Genomic DNA, 14,773 nt, shown 5'->3' with positions numbered 1-14,773 from the left:
GCATTCTACATAACACAACCCAATATAATAGCCTAGTATAAAGTTGCTGTAAGACAGAAAATACCACCTCATTTCCGATGAGATTTTAGGGTGATATTGCTCGCAGTTCTCTCCTGCGGCCAGAACTCAACAGCGCACGCCACTCGGAAAAATATGCGCTTTAATTGACACTAAACACAGGTATGCTACAGTTAGTTAAAACCATCTTCTTTAAAATGTGCTCACTGTACATAATTCAAAACAACACTGTACAACTCAACAAGATCTAAATACAGATCCCTGTTAAACTGATGGAGAACAAATGGTTGGTATGCAGAAGCTGCATGGACATTTCACTGGTAAAACAGGAGGAATTATCATTCACCATTGACAGTGAGAAATGTGAAGGGAGGGTGACCACAACAATGTGTGTGTAAAGTAGAGGTAAAGAGACACAGAATGTGATCAGGACCTTCAGCTGTTGGGAAGAGGCTTCCAGGAGGGCTGGACGGGGCGGGACAGGGAAGGGGAGGGACAGGGGCGGGACAGGGAAGGGGAGGGACAGGGGCGGGCCAGGGAAGGGGCGGGACAGGGAAGGGGCGGGACAGGGAAGGGGCGGGACAGGGAAGGGGCGGGACAGGGAAGGGGCGGGACAGGGAAGGGGAGGGACAGGGGCGGGACAGGGAAGGGGAGGGACAGGGAAGGGGAGGGACAGGGGCGGGACAGGGGCGGGCCGGGGGCGGGCCGGTAACCTACAGACGTTTTTTCCATCAGGCTTGTGTAGCTCATCATCACTATTCAGTCACTTCAGATGAAGTTATTACCTCCCTAGCAGCTTAGCCTGCCCCCCTCTCTCTATTGGTTACCTACAGACGGTTTAGCCTCCCTAGCAGCTTAGCCTGCCCCCCTCTCTCTATTGGTTACCTACAGACGGTTTAGCCTCCCTAGCAGCTTAGCCTGCCCCCCCCTCTCTATTGGTTACCTACAGACGGTTTAGCCTCCCTAGCAGCTTAGCCTGCCCCCCTCTCTCTATTGGTTACCTACAGACGGTTTAGCCTCCCTAGCAGCTTAGCCTGCCCCCCTCTCTCTATTGGTTACCTACAGACGGTTTAGCCTCCCTAGCAGCTTAGCCTGCCCCCCTCTCTCTATTGGTTACCTACAGACGGTTTAGCCTCCCTAGCAGCTTAGCCTGCCCCCCTCTCTCTATTGGTTACCTACAGACGGTTTAGCCTCCCTAGCAGCTTAGCCTGCCCCCCTCTCTCTATTGCTCAGTTCAATTCTTTATTGGCATAGGAAACATATGTTAACATTGCCAAAGCAAGTGAAGTAGATAATAAACAAAAGTGAAATAAACAATACAAATTAACAGTAAACATTACACTCACAAAAGTTCCAAAACAATAAAGACATTTCAAATGTCATATTATGTGCAAATAGTTAAAGTCTGTGTTTGTATGTGTGTCTTCCTCTCTCTATCACACTCTCTCTTCCTCAGTGCTTCAGTTTCTCTCTCTCTCTCTCTCTCCAGTTTCTTTGTCTCTTGAGGGAGTAGCAGCTCTTATCTTTAGCTCCACATTGTCTCCTCCAGGGCTCCAGACAGGTAAGGGAGTGTCGCTCTGCTCCTGGCTGGGAAAGGGTGCTCTGAGCTGGGGGTAAAGTGGGCTGGGATAGAGGGCTCTGAGCTGAGGTAAGGTGGGCTGGTATAGGGTGTTCTGAGCTGGGGTAATGTGGGCTGGGATAGAGTGTTCTGAGCTGGGGTAATGTGGGCTGGGATAGGGTGTTCTGAGCTGGGGTAATGTGGGCTGGGATAGGGTGTTCTGAGCTGGGGTAATGTGGGCTGGGATAGAGTGTTCTGAGCTGGGGTAATGTGGGCTGGGATAGGGTGTTCTGAGCTGGGGTAATGTGGGCTGGGATAGGGTGTTCTGAGCTGGGGTAATGTGGGCTGGGATAGGGTGTTCTGAGCTGGGGTAATGTGGGCTGTGAAAGGGTGTTCTGAGCTGGGGTAATGTGGGCTGGAATAGGGTGTTCTGAGCTGGGGTAATGTAGGCTGGGATAGGGTGTTCTGAGCTGGGGTAAGGTGGGCTGGAATAGGGTGTTCTGAGCTGGGGTAATGTGGGCTGTGAAAGGGTGTTCTGAGCTGGGGTAATGTGGGCTGGGATAGGGTGTTCTGAGCTGGGGTAATGTGGGCTGGGATAGGGTGTTCTGAGCTGGGGTAATGTGGGCTGGGATAGGGTGTTCTGAGCTGGGGTAATGTGGGCTGGGATAGGGTGTTCTGAGCTGGGGTAATGTGGGCTGGGATAGGGTGTTCTGAGCTGGGGTAATGTGGGCTGTGAAAGGGTGTTCTGAGCTGGGGTAATGTGGGCTGTGAAAGGGTGTTCTGAGCTGGGGTAATGTGGGCTGGGATAGGGTGTTCTGAGCTGGGGTAATGTGGGCTGGAATAGGGTGTTCTGAGCTGGGGTAATGTGGGCTGGGATAGGGTGTTCTGAGCTGGGGTAATGTGGGCTGGGATAGGGTGTTCTGAGCTGGGGTAATGTGGGCTGGGATAGGGTGTTCTGAGCTGGGGTAATGTGGGCTGGAATAGGGTGTTCTGAGCTGGGGTAATGTGGGCTGGGATAGAGTGTTCTGAGCTGGGGTAATGTGGGCTGGAATAGGGTGTTCTGAGCTGGGGTAATGTGGGCTGGAATAGGGTGTTCTGAGCTGGGGTAAGGTGGGCAGTTTTTCTTCAGCTTGTGTGTGTGTGTGTGTATTCTGCATTTGTGTTTGTCTGAAAGAAAAGAGAACGGTAGGCAAGTTAGTTGAGAACTAATTCGTATTTACAATGGCGGCCTACCACGGCCAAACCCGGACGAAGCTTGGCCAATTGTGAGCCGCCCTATGGTACTCCTGATCACGGCCGGTTGTGATACAGCCCAGGACCGAACCAGGGTCTCTAGTAACACCTCTAGCACTACGATGCAGTGCCTTAAACCTCTGTGCCACTCTGTCCATGCAATGAATAAGACTTATTCATTGCATGGACAGATCCTAGAACAGGACTCCTACTGTGAGAGGCTTTGTGGATATGGGCCCAGGACCCTTCTGCCCATGTAATCAGATTTTCTATGATATGAATGGCAAAACTGATGCTAGATCAGTACTGAGGCATCGTACTGCCACGGCTGACCCTGTAAAACAACACATTACTGAACCTATCCAGTGTATGTGACAACAGAACCTGGATAGGTTTAGGACACACCCATAGATAGAGAGGAGTTATATAACCTCTGCATTTCCTTATTAGTTCAGATTGTTATAAAATATGTTCTCAAGACTGACCTGGTTACTGTTAGTAAAGATTAAACAGATTGTTTTATAATACAAGGTTAGTATGAATCATGAAGTTAGAATTTCTATTTACTAGTTAAACTTTTATTGAACCAGGAAGTCCCATTGAGGTTAGAAGACCTCTTTCCCAAGGGTGACCTGGCTAAGAAGGGCAGCTCAGTAAAAACACAGATCAGTGATGTTTAGATGATGTGATGTATTATAGCTGATTCCAGATGACATACTGCCCTGTGTAATACAGCAGATTCCAGATGACATACTGCCCTGTGTAATACAGCTGATTCCAGATGACATACTGCACTGTGCAATACAGCTGATTCCAGATGACATACTGCACTGTGTTATATAGCTGATTCCAGATGACATACTGCACTGTGTTATATAGCTGATTCCAGATGACATACTGTACTGTGTTATATAGCTGATTCCAGATGACATACTGTACTGTTATATAGCTGATTCCAGATGACATACTGCACTGTGTTATATAGCTGATTCCAGATGACATACTGCACTGTGTTATATAGCTGATTCCAGATGACATACTGTACTGTTATATAGCTGATTCCAGATGACATACTGCACTGTGTAATACAGCTGATTCCAGATGACATACTGCACTGTGTAATACAGCTGATTCCAGATGACATACTGCACTGTGTAATACAGCTGATTCCAGATGACATACTGCACTGTGTTATATAGCTGATTCCAGATGACATACTGCACTGTGTAATACAGCTGATTCCAGATGACATACTGCACTGTGTAATACAGCAGATTCCAGATGACATACTGCACTGTGTTATATAGCTGATTCCAGATGACATACTGCACTGTGTAATACAGCTGATTCCAGATGACATACTGCACTGTGTTATATAGCTGATTCCAGATGACATACTGCACTGTGTTATATAGCTGATTCCAGATGACATACTGCACTGTGTTATATAGCTGATTCCAGATGACATACTGCACTGTGTATTATAGCTGATTCCAGATGACATACTGCACTGTGTTATATAGCTGATTCCAGATGACATACTGCACTGTGTTATATAGCTGATTCCAGATGACATACTGCACTGTGTTATATAGCTGATTCCAGATGACATACTGCACTGTGTTATATAGCTGATTCCAGATGACATACTGCATTGTGTTATATAGCTGATTCCAGATGACATACTGTACTGTGTTATATAGCTGATTCCAGATGACATACTGCACTGTGTAATACAGCTGATTCCAGATGACATACTGCACTGTGTAATACAGCTGATTCCAGATGACATACTGCACTGTGTAATACAGCTGATTCCAGATGACATACTGCACTGTGTTATATAGCTGATTCCAGATGACATACTGCACTGTGTAATACAGCTGATTCCAGATGACATACTGCACTGTGTAATACAGCAGATTCCAGATGACATACTGCACTGTGTTATATAGCTGATTCCAGATGACATACTGCACTGTGTAATACAGCTGATTCCAGATGACATACTGCACTGTGTTATATAGCTGATTCCAGATGACATACTGTATTGTGTATTATAGCTGATTCCAGATGACATACTGCACTGTGTTATATAGCTGATTCCAGATGACATACTGCACTGTGTTATATAGCTGATTCCAGATGACATACTGCACTGTGTATTATAGCTGATTCCAGATGACATACTGCACTGTGTTATATAGCTGATTCCAGATGACATACTGCACTGTGTTATATAGCTGATTCCAGATGACATACTGCACTGTGTTATATAGCTGATTCCAGATGACATACTGCACTGTGTTATATAGCTGATTCCAGATGACATACTGCACTGTGTAATACAGCTGATTCCAGATTAAATTCTGCACTGTGTAATACAGCTGATTCCAGATGACATACTGCACTGTGTTATATAGCTGATTCCAGATGACATACTGCACTGTGTAATACAGCTGATTCCAGATGACATACTGCACTGTGCAATACAGCTGATTCCAGATTACATTCTGCACTGTGTAATACAGCTGATTCCAGATGACATACTGCACTGTGTTATATAGCTGATTCCAGATGACATACTGCACTGTGTTATATAGCTGATTCCAGATGACATACTGCACTGTGTTATATAGCTGATTCCAGATGACATACTGCACTGTGTAATACAGCTGATTCCAGATTACATTCTGCACTGTGTAATACAGCTGATTCCAGATGACATACTGCACTGTGTTATATAGCTGATTCCAGATGACATACTGCACTGTGTAATACAGCTGATTCCAGATGACATACTGCACTGTGCAATACAGCTGATTCCAGATTACATTCTGCACTGTGTAATACAGCTGATTCCAGATGACATACTGCACTGTGTTATATAGCTGATTCCAGATGACATACTGCACTGTGTTATATAGCTGATTCCAGATGACATTCTGCACTGTGTTATATAGCTGATTCCAGATGACATACTGCACTGTGTTATATAGCTGATTCCAGATGACATACTGCACTGTGTAATACAGCTGATTCCAGATTACATTCTGCACTGTGTAATACAGCTGATTCCAGATGACATACTGCACTGTGTTATATAGCTGATTCCAGATGACATACTGCACTGTGTAATACAGCTGATTCCAGATGACATACTGTACTGTGTTATATAGCTGATTCCAGATGACATACTGCACTTTGTATTATAGCTGATTCCAGATGACATACTGCACTGTGTTATATAGCTGATTCCAGATGACATACTGCACTGTGTTATATAGCTGATTTCAGATGACATACTGTACTGTGTTATATAGCTGATTCCAGATGACATACTGCACTGTGTAATACAGCTGATTCCAGATTACATACTGCACTGTGTTATATAGCTGATTCCAGATGACATACTGTACTGTGGTTGCCTATGACTGACTACAGTTTCTCGAAACTCCATCTGATTGGTCCATAATATGGCATTTGAAACTGTATTTAGTATTGTCAGCTGATGTGTCATTGTGGAGTGACGCTTAAATGTTTTCTACCTAACTTTAACTGTTGATCATTGAATAGTACATTGCAAATTAACTGATTTTGAACATGGACCAAGTTTATGTTTTCTCTGCAAGACAAGTGTTACGTTCTGGTGATGTTAACTATGTCCCCTTTAAGGACGGAGCGCCCTTATATGGTTCTGATTATGAGCTGGGTACGTCATGTGATGTTTGCTGAAGATTTATTAGTAATAGTGCTGTCATAAATGACGCTCACTGGGAGAATCTCAATTGCATGCTCCTCGCGTCGTCTCTCCTCGCCTCCTTCTCAAAACCCATTGCAGGAGAATGAGGAGAGCAGAGAGAGAGCAGAGAGAGGAGAGAGTAGAGAGGACCCCATTGAGATTCTGACACTGTGTTCGCTATCTCCCTCTCTCTTCTCTCTCTCTCTGCTCCCTTTATCTCTCACTCTCTCCCACCTGTCTTCTCTTTTTCCCCGACCCCTCTCTCTCAATTCAATTCAATGGGCTTTATTGGCATTGCTAATGCAAGTGAAGTAGATAATTAACAAAAGAGAAATAAATGTGCAAATGGTTAAAGTACAAAAGGGAAAATAAATAAACATGGGTTGTATTTACAATGGTGTTTGTTCTTCACTGGCTGCCCCCCCCTCGCTCTCTCTCTCCCCCTCTCTTTCTCACTCCCTCCTCTCTCCCCTCAGCTCTCCCTACCTCTCTCTCTCTTCCCCCACCTCTCTTTCTCACTCCCTCACCCCCTCCTCTCTCAACTCTGCCCCCCCCAATATATCTCTCCCCCTCCTCTCTCAACTCTGCCCCCCCAATATATCTCTCCCCTTCCTCTCTCAACTCTGCCCCCCCAATATATCTCTCCCCTTCCTCTCTCAACTCTGCCCCCTCCCCAATATATCTCTCCCCCTCCTCTCTCTCTCTCTCAAACCCTTCCCCATGAAATTATTAAGTTGTCTTAACCTGGATGTCTTCATCCTAGGGCGACACTCCCCTACCCCGACAGTATGGAGAATGGTCAGCAGTATAGAAGTCAGTATGGATCCCCCCAGCACATCCCAGCTCCCTCCTACCCCGCCCCCCCAGCGGCCTACGGCGTACAGGGAGGTGACAAGGGTGGAGCCTACCCCCCTCAGCCTGGCTTCCAGGGAGGTGAGAGACCAGATCTACACTGATACTCTTAGGGACAGTTTAAGCCCTAGACTAAAGAGCTATTTCAATAGAGATTCTCCATTGAGCATGCTTTTCAGACCAGGACTAGGTTTATTCTGTGTTCAGGAAACCAGCCCTTACTCTTTATGTAAATTAAAATGTTACTGGACAGCAACTCCCTTCAGTAGTGTTTTCATTAAGTGTTTTGGAAGTGTGTCACGATAGCCATAGATGTCATGAGCATCATTGTTAAGGGCTGGCCAACCACTCTGTATCCCTGGGTTGTGGTACATTACGCTGCCCAACCACTCTGTATCTCTGGGTTTGTGTTCCCATAATGCTGGCCAACCACTCTGTATCCCTGGATTTGTGTCCCCATAATGCTGGTCAACCACTCTGTATCCCTGGGTTTGTGCTCCCATAATGCTGTCCAACCACTCTGTATCCCTGGGTTGTGGTACATTACGCTGGCCAACCACTCTGTATCTCTGGGTTTGTGTTCCCATAATGCTGGCCAACCACTCTGTATCCCTGGGTTTGTGTTCCCATAATGCTGGCCAACCACTCTGTATCCCTGGGTTTGTGTCACCATAATGCTGGCCAACCACTCTGTATCCCTGGGTTGTGGTACATTACGCTGGCTAACCACTTAGTATCCCTGGGTTTGTGTTCCCATAATGCTGTCCAACCACTCTGTATCCCTGTGTGGTGGTACATTATGCAAGATGGTTTCTGTTTAATTTATTGATGCATTTATCTATCCCTTATTTATCAGGTCCCCAAGCAGGCATGTACCCACCACCTCCCCAATACGACATGGGCATGGCACAACCTACAAATCCCCCTGGGGGTGAGTCACACACACACACACACACACACACACACACACACACACAGTGACGTGATTATTTAATCAAAATAGCTGTTATGAAAAGCCAAATTAAAAATGAAATTATATTTTCAATAATTTTTCTAAATTCTCACAATATCAAAAGTAATTTGTCTGATGATTCGGGGTTACAGCTCCTTCCGACCAGCAGACTGTAGACACAACGTTGTGAAGACAGAGTCACGGTTTCGACGGCTAGCTAGCGAGTTTGTGAGTGAAGTAAACAAAGCCAGGTTAACTGTGCCAGATGCACACAAGTGTTGAGTAGTGCAGACATTTTTGCTAATTTATTGAAAATGAAATACAGAAATGTCACATTTACATAAGTATTCACACCCCTGAGTCAATACATGTTAGAATCACCTTTGGCAGAAATTACAGCTGTGAGTCTTTCTGGGTAAGTCTCTAAGAGCTTTGCTCACCTGGATTGTACAATACTTGTCAATTATTCTTAAAAAAATTTTAAAAAAAATTCAGAAATAACTTATTTACATAAGTATTCACACTGCTTTGCTATGATACTCCAAATTGAGCTCAGGTTTATCCAATTTCATTTGATCATCCTTGGGATGTCAATATAACATGATTGGAGTCCACCAGTGCCCAATTCAATTGTTTGGACATGATTTAGAAAGAAACACACCTGTTGACAGAAACTGTACCATGAAGTCCAAGGACCAGTCTGTAGATCTCCGAGATAGAATTGTGATGAGGCATATATCTGGGAAAGGATATAAAATAATTTCTAGAATGTTGAAAGTTTCCAAGAGCACAGTGGTCTCCATCATTGAGAAATAGAAAAATATGGAAATATCCAAACTCTGCCTAGAGCTGGCTATCCGACAAAACTGAGCAGGCAAGAAGGACCTTGGTCATGGAGGTGACCAAAAACCCAATGACCACTCTGACAGAACTATAGAGTTCTTTGGCTGAGATGGGAGAACCTGCCAGAAGGACAACAGTCTCTACAGCACTTCACCAATCTGGGCTTTATGGGAGAGTGGCCAGACGGAAGCCACTCCTGAGAAAAGGCACATGACAGCACGTCTGGAGTTTGCAAAAAGGCACGCGAAAGACTGAGAACATAAGGTAAAAGATTCTGTGGTCTAATGAGACAAAAATGAAACTCTTTGGCCTAAATGCAAAGTGCTATGTCTGTAGAAAAACCAAGCACAGCTCATCACCCATCTAACACCATCCCTACCGTGAAGCATGGTGGTGGCAGCATAATGTGATGGGGATGCTTTTCAGTGGCAGGGACTGGGAGACTGGTAAGGATAGAGGGAACAATTAACGAACTTGGAAAATTAAAAGAGACTGAAGTGCAAATTCAGGTGGACCAATCAGTTTGACCACACTTCTGCAAAAGCCCACCAAGTGCCGTTCCCACTACAACAGACGGTCGAGGCAGAGCTTGACAGGCTCCAGACCACTGGAATACTCTAACCAATCTCTTACTTTGAGTGGTCTGCCCTCATTGTCCCAGTAATGAAGCCTGATGGAAATATCAGGATTTGTGGAGATTACAAGCTAACCGCCAATGTAGCTTCCAGGCTGGACCAGTACCCACTGCCAACAATAGAGGAGCTATTCACAAAGCTATTTGGTGGGACATGCTTTTCCAAGCTGCCAATGTCTCACTCATACCAGCAGTTGGTGCTGGCTGAAGAATCCTGCAAAGTGGCTAGAATTAACACCGACAAGGAGCTGTTTCAGTACACATGCCCTCTGTTTAGTGTCTCCTCTGCCTGAGTGATCTGTCAAAGCACAATGGAGAATCTGTTAACAGCACACTACTGTATAGATGGAGGATATCCTTATCACCGGTGTCATGGAGGAAGACCACCAACAAAAATAAACTTGAAAGATTAGTGTCAAGACTGGAGAGCGCAGGGCTTCTCCTGAAGAAATCAAAGTGTGTTTTCCTGTCCCTGAAGTGGAGTACTTGGGGCACAAAGTCCCTGCCAAAGGGTTTCAAACTCTGGACAATCAGAGGCCCCAGAACCCAAGGATATGAGTGACCTATGGGCCTACCTTGCGAAGTTAAACTACTATGGCCATTTTCTTCCTAACCTGGCCTCTGTCCTAACCCCACTGCAATAAATCTTACAAGTATGCGCATGGACGCCACATCAACATCCAAACGGAACATAAGCCCATGTTAGGGCTCCTTGGTGAGCTGAAGAACATACACCCATCCGCCTCCGGACGACTCCAAAGACCCTCATGTTAGTTCAATACCAATATGAGTTGCTGTACAGACCAGGCCCCTCCATCGCCAATGCTGATGGTCTCAGCAAGCTGCCACTTCCAGACATGCCCAAAGACCTCAAATGTCCCCTTGGATTGGTGTGCTTGCTGAAACAGCTCCAATAGACCATCGCCAACCCAAGAAATGGACCGTAAGAGACCCTCTTCTCTCCAACATCAGCCGCTTAGTCCAGGAGCAATGGCGTGTCCACTGTCCTGATTGGACAAAGTGGTGGAAGAGCAGGTGCAGTCTTGTGCTACTTGCCAGCAGGTATGAAATGCTCCAGCACAAGGGTCCCATAAGCCCTTGGGTGTGGCCTGGAAAACCCTTGACTTGCATTCACATTGACTATGCAGGGCCTTTCCTTGGGGGAGATGTTCTTGTTGGCTGTGGATGCTCACTCAAAATGGCTTGAAGTTTTCCCAGTCCACACTGCAAACTCAGCAACAACAACTGAGCATCTCAGGGAAGTATTCAGTACTCGTGGTCTTTCCCATACTGTCACATCAGACAATGCAGCCATCTTTATGAGTGGCAACCAATGGTATTCGCCACATTACCTCCACCCCTAGCACCCTTCCATGAATGGCTTAGTGGAGAGGGCAATCCAGACAATGAAAAGAGCCTTGGAAAAAGCAGCAGGAGGCACACTGAAAACCAGAGTTTCCCCATCCCTGGCAGCCTACCGCTGTACACCACAACCGGGATGTCTCCAGCTAAGATTATGTTTGGCCACCCTGTTCGGACCAGGTGTCAGCACAAGAGTTCTCCGCAGTCAGAACGGATGGCTACCAACAGGAAAAAACACCAAATCCACCAGGTCGCTGGAGGCCGGATCGCCCGTCCGGGTCAGAGACTTCTCAAGGAATGACAAATGAACACCAGGAGTGGATGTCACCACTACAGCTCCTCTCTTATACAGAGTGGATGTTGCTGAGAAGGTGGTGAGGTGGCGCCACATGGTTCATCTGCTGGCGAGGGGGGAAGGTGCCCAGGCAGCCTCAGATCGTCCTCCCATCTGGGACGATGATGGAGCGGCAGTGGAGCAGCCCCAGATACCCGTCCCAACCCCAGATACCCCAGATACCCGTCCCAACCCCAGATACCCGTCCCAACCCCAGATACCCCAGATACCCGTCCCAACCCCAGATACCCCAGATACCCCAGATACCCGTCCCAACCCCAGATACCCCAGATACCCCAGATACCCGTCCCAACCCCAGATACCCCAGATACCCGTCCCAGCCCCAGATACCTGTCCCAGCCCCAGATACCCCAGATACCCCAGATACCCGTCCCAACCCCAGATACCCCAGATACCCCAGATACCCGTCCCAACCCCAGATACCCGTCCCAACCCCAGATACCCCAGATACCCGTCCCAACCCCAGATACCCGTCCCAACCCCAGATACCCCAGATACCCCAGATACCCGTCCCAACCCCAGATACCCCAGATACCCCAGATACCCGTCCCAGCCCCAGATACCCCAGATACCCGTCCCAGCCCCAGATACCCCAGATACCCCAGATACCCGTCCCAGATACCCCAGATACCCCAGATACCCGTCCCACAGGCAGCTCAAGTGCCTGCTGTGAGGTAGGCAGAGGCAGCCCTTGTCCAATGCTCAGATAGAGCCAGCAAACCCCCAGAAAGATTGAACTTATAGTTAGTTACTGGGCAGTACACTTCTGGGCCATTCCTACCAGAACTGGTTAGTTCCCCCTTTTGACTCTGATTACAAATATATCCCCCCTGGTTTCCCTTCCCTTGGTTAAATATGTTGGGACTATGGGCGGAGGGACGTGGTCACCTGAGTTATGAGTTAGTTCTATAGGGAGTTGTCGATGTGGCCATAAGGGACTCAATGCTGTAAAACAGGAAATAAAGCAGTTCAGATTTACCTTGAGAGGGAGTCAATGAGCCTAGCATCGAGTCTGGTCAAGTTTATAATAGGCTTCATCCATGTTGATTTTTTAGTATTATCTTTGGTAATAGCCAGTGCTCAACCACTGACCTCACCGCACATCACACACACGCATGCACGCACACACACACACACACACACACACACACACACACACACACACACACACACACACACACACACACACACACACACACACACACACACACACACACACTGAAGAAAACTAACTTAATGGGTTCCTTAATTAGTTGTTCCCAGTTCCCCAGGTGGAGAGAAAGTGAACAGCTGTACACACAGGGTGTTGGCTAGATCTCCTGACTTTACCAACACCTGGCCTTAGCAACCCCTCTGACAGGACATAAGGTAGTCGTGGTGCTAGTTTCTAATCATCGACATATGTGGAGGTGTAGAGCAAAAAAAAAATAAACGGTTAAAAAATGTTGGGGTCGTTGTAGTAGCAGTTCTATCAAGTATTACTATAGAGGGTACTCCATCCTAAGGTGTTCTATATGGTCCTGTCCTGTCCAGTATTACAACAGCAGTACTCCATCCTAAGGGGTTATATATGGTCCTGTCCTGTCCAGTTCTATCAAGTATTACTATAGTATTACTCTATCCTAAGGTGTTCTATATGGTCCTGTCCAGTCCAGTATTACAACAGCAGTACTCCATCCTAAGGGGTTATATATGGTCCTCTCCAGTTATATCTGATTCTATCTGGTTCTGGCCAGTATTTCCTCCCCCTTCCCTCTGTAGTAACCCAGGTGGTGGTTCTGTCCTATTCTATCCTGTTCTGACCAGTTCTATCCTGTTCTGACCAGTTCTATCCTGTTCTGACCAGTTTTATCTGGTTCTAACCAGTATTCTCCTCCGTCTGCAGTAACCCAAGTGGTGGTGATGCAGCAGCCGCTGCCTAGAGACGTACCCGGCCAGATGACGTGTCCCCACTGTCAGGTCCAGGTTCTGACAGAGACCACACACACCACTGGACTGCTCACCTGGCTCATCTGTGGAGTCCTCTTCTGCTTCCTGTGAGTTGACACACACACGGGCCGACACACACACGGGCCAACACACACACACACACACACGCACACACACACACACACACACACACACACACACACACACACACACACACACACACACACACACACACACACACACACACACACACACACGTACATACAGGAATACACAGACACATAGTATTTGTAGCTTTTTTTCTCTCACACACACACTGAATATCCTTTCTCTCTCGCTCTCTCTCTTTGCCCCCCCCCCTCTCTCTCTAGGTGCATGATATTCTCTTGCATTCCGTTCTGTGTTGACTCCTGTAAGGACGTAGAACACCGCTGCCCCAACTGCAAGACAGTGATCTACATCCACAAACGCATGTGAACAGATCTAGACCAGACACCTGCCACAAAGTGATCCACATGCACAACTAGCCCAACCCCGGCCCACAGACACTTCTGCCACAAAGTGATTCTTACCTATATTAATCTATTCCAGTAGTGTTGATCCTCTTAGGGAAACTGCAAACCCAGTTTAATGCACCAGGATTGAAAGACAATGGGCTACTGTCTGTCGCTGAGATCACTACTGCAGTACCAGCTTTTCATCTACTGGGAATGTGTGACAGGGTATTATTATAGTCATAATTTATTATATCGTAAAAATTCATGAAAACAAAATGTGCTTCTTGGTCTTCATTTCAGGTTAAGGTTAGGTATTATGGTCAGCAGTGTGGTTATATTTGATGACTTTGTGGCTGTGCCAACTAGTGACCCCTCTACAGAGCTGCCTTCAGGGCAAGATTCATGACAATAAATGCCAACCTGCCCCTAATTAGGGGGAACGGGTTAAAGAGTAGACAGCCATACAAATGTACGTGCAAAGACCACGTTTAATAGGTTTTTATACTAATTGTAATGAAGTTTTTCAATTAAAACAGATCGTATTGTTCTTTGCAATGAATAAAGGTCAAGTTTATTGATTAGTTTTTTCTTTTTAATGATTGATTAGTAACAAGGATTTGAATCATCTCAATAATGACTTAGACTTTTGAGATGATCATGGTTATTGTATTCTTTCAGAAACACACACACACATTCCACATGGTGGTGCTATTCCACATGAACCACACCACCTCCAAACCACCTGTAGTGGTGTTAATGATGTAGCTGGATTGGACTGGACTGATCTGGGCCTGTATT

The 14,773-nt window shown here is 46.3% G+C and overlaps 1 protein-coding gene across 2 annotated transcripts in view; it reads left to right on the top strand.

Moving 5' to 3' along the window:
- The window catches only part of LOC115147602 (lipopolysaccharide-induced tumor necrosis factor-alpha factor homolog), a 31,300-nt gene extending 16,744 nt beyond the window's left edge, over positions 1-14,556 (top strand). Inside the window, exons 1-5 of one of the 2 annotated variants that reach the window (XM_029689882.1) lie at positions 1,522-1,579; positions 7,315-7,484; positions 8,260-8,334; positions 13,435-13,585; positions 13,850-14,556. In XM_029689882.1, the coding sequence (XP_029545742.1) occupies positions 7,340-7,484; positions 8,260-8,334; positions 13,435-13,585; positions 13,850-13,955 (477 nt within the window). In that variant the 5' untranslated portion in view covers positions 1,522-1,579; positions 7,315-7,339 and the 3' untranslated portion in view covers positions 13,956-14,556. Of the gene's footprint in view, positions 1-1,521; positions 1,580-7,314; positions 7,485-8,259; positions 8,335-13,434; positions 13,586-13,849 lie in introns of those variants that run through there. The other variant, XM_029689881.1, reaches the window with a different exon arrangement.
- Positions 14,557-14,773: the final 217 nt, after the last annotated feature.

Source organism: Salmo trutta, chromosome 14 (assembly GCF_901001165.1).
Source record: "Salmo trutta chromosome 14, fSalTru1.1, whole genome shotgun sequence".
In the NCBI taxonomy this organism is placed as follows: Eukaryota; Metazoa; Chordata; class Actinopteri; order Salmoniformes; family Salmonidae; genus Salmo; species Salmo trutta.
Note: the sequence above shows the minus strand (reverse complement) of the source record. Positions and strands in the feature narration are given on the sequence as shown.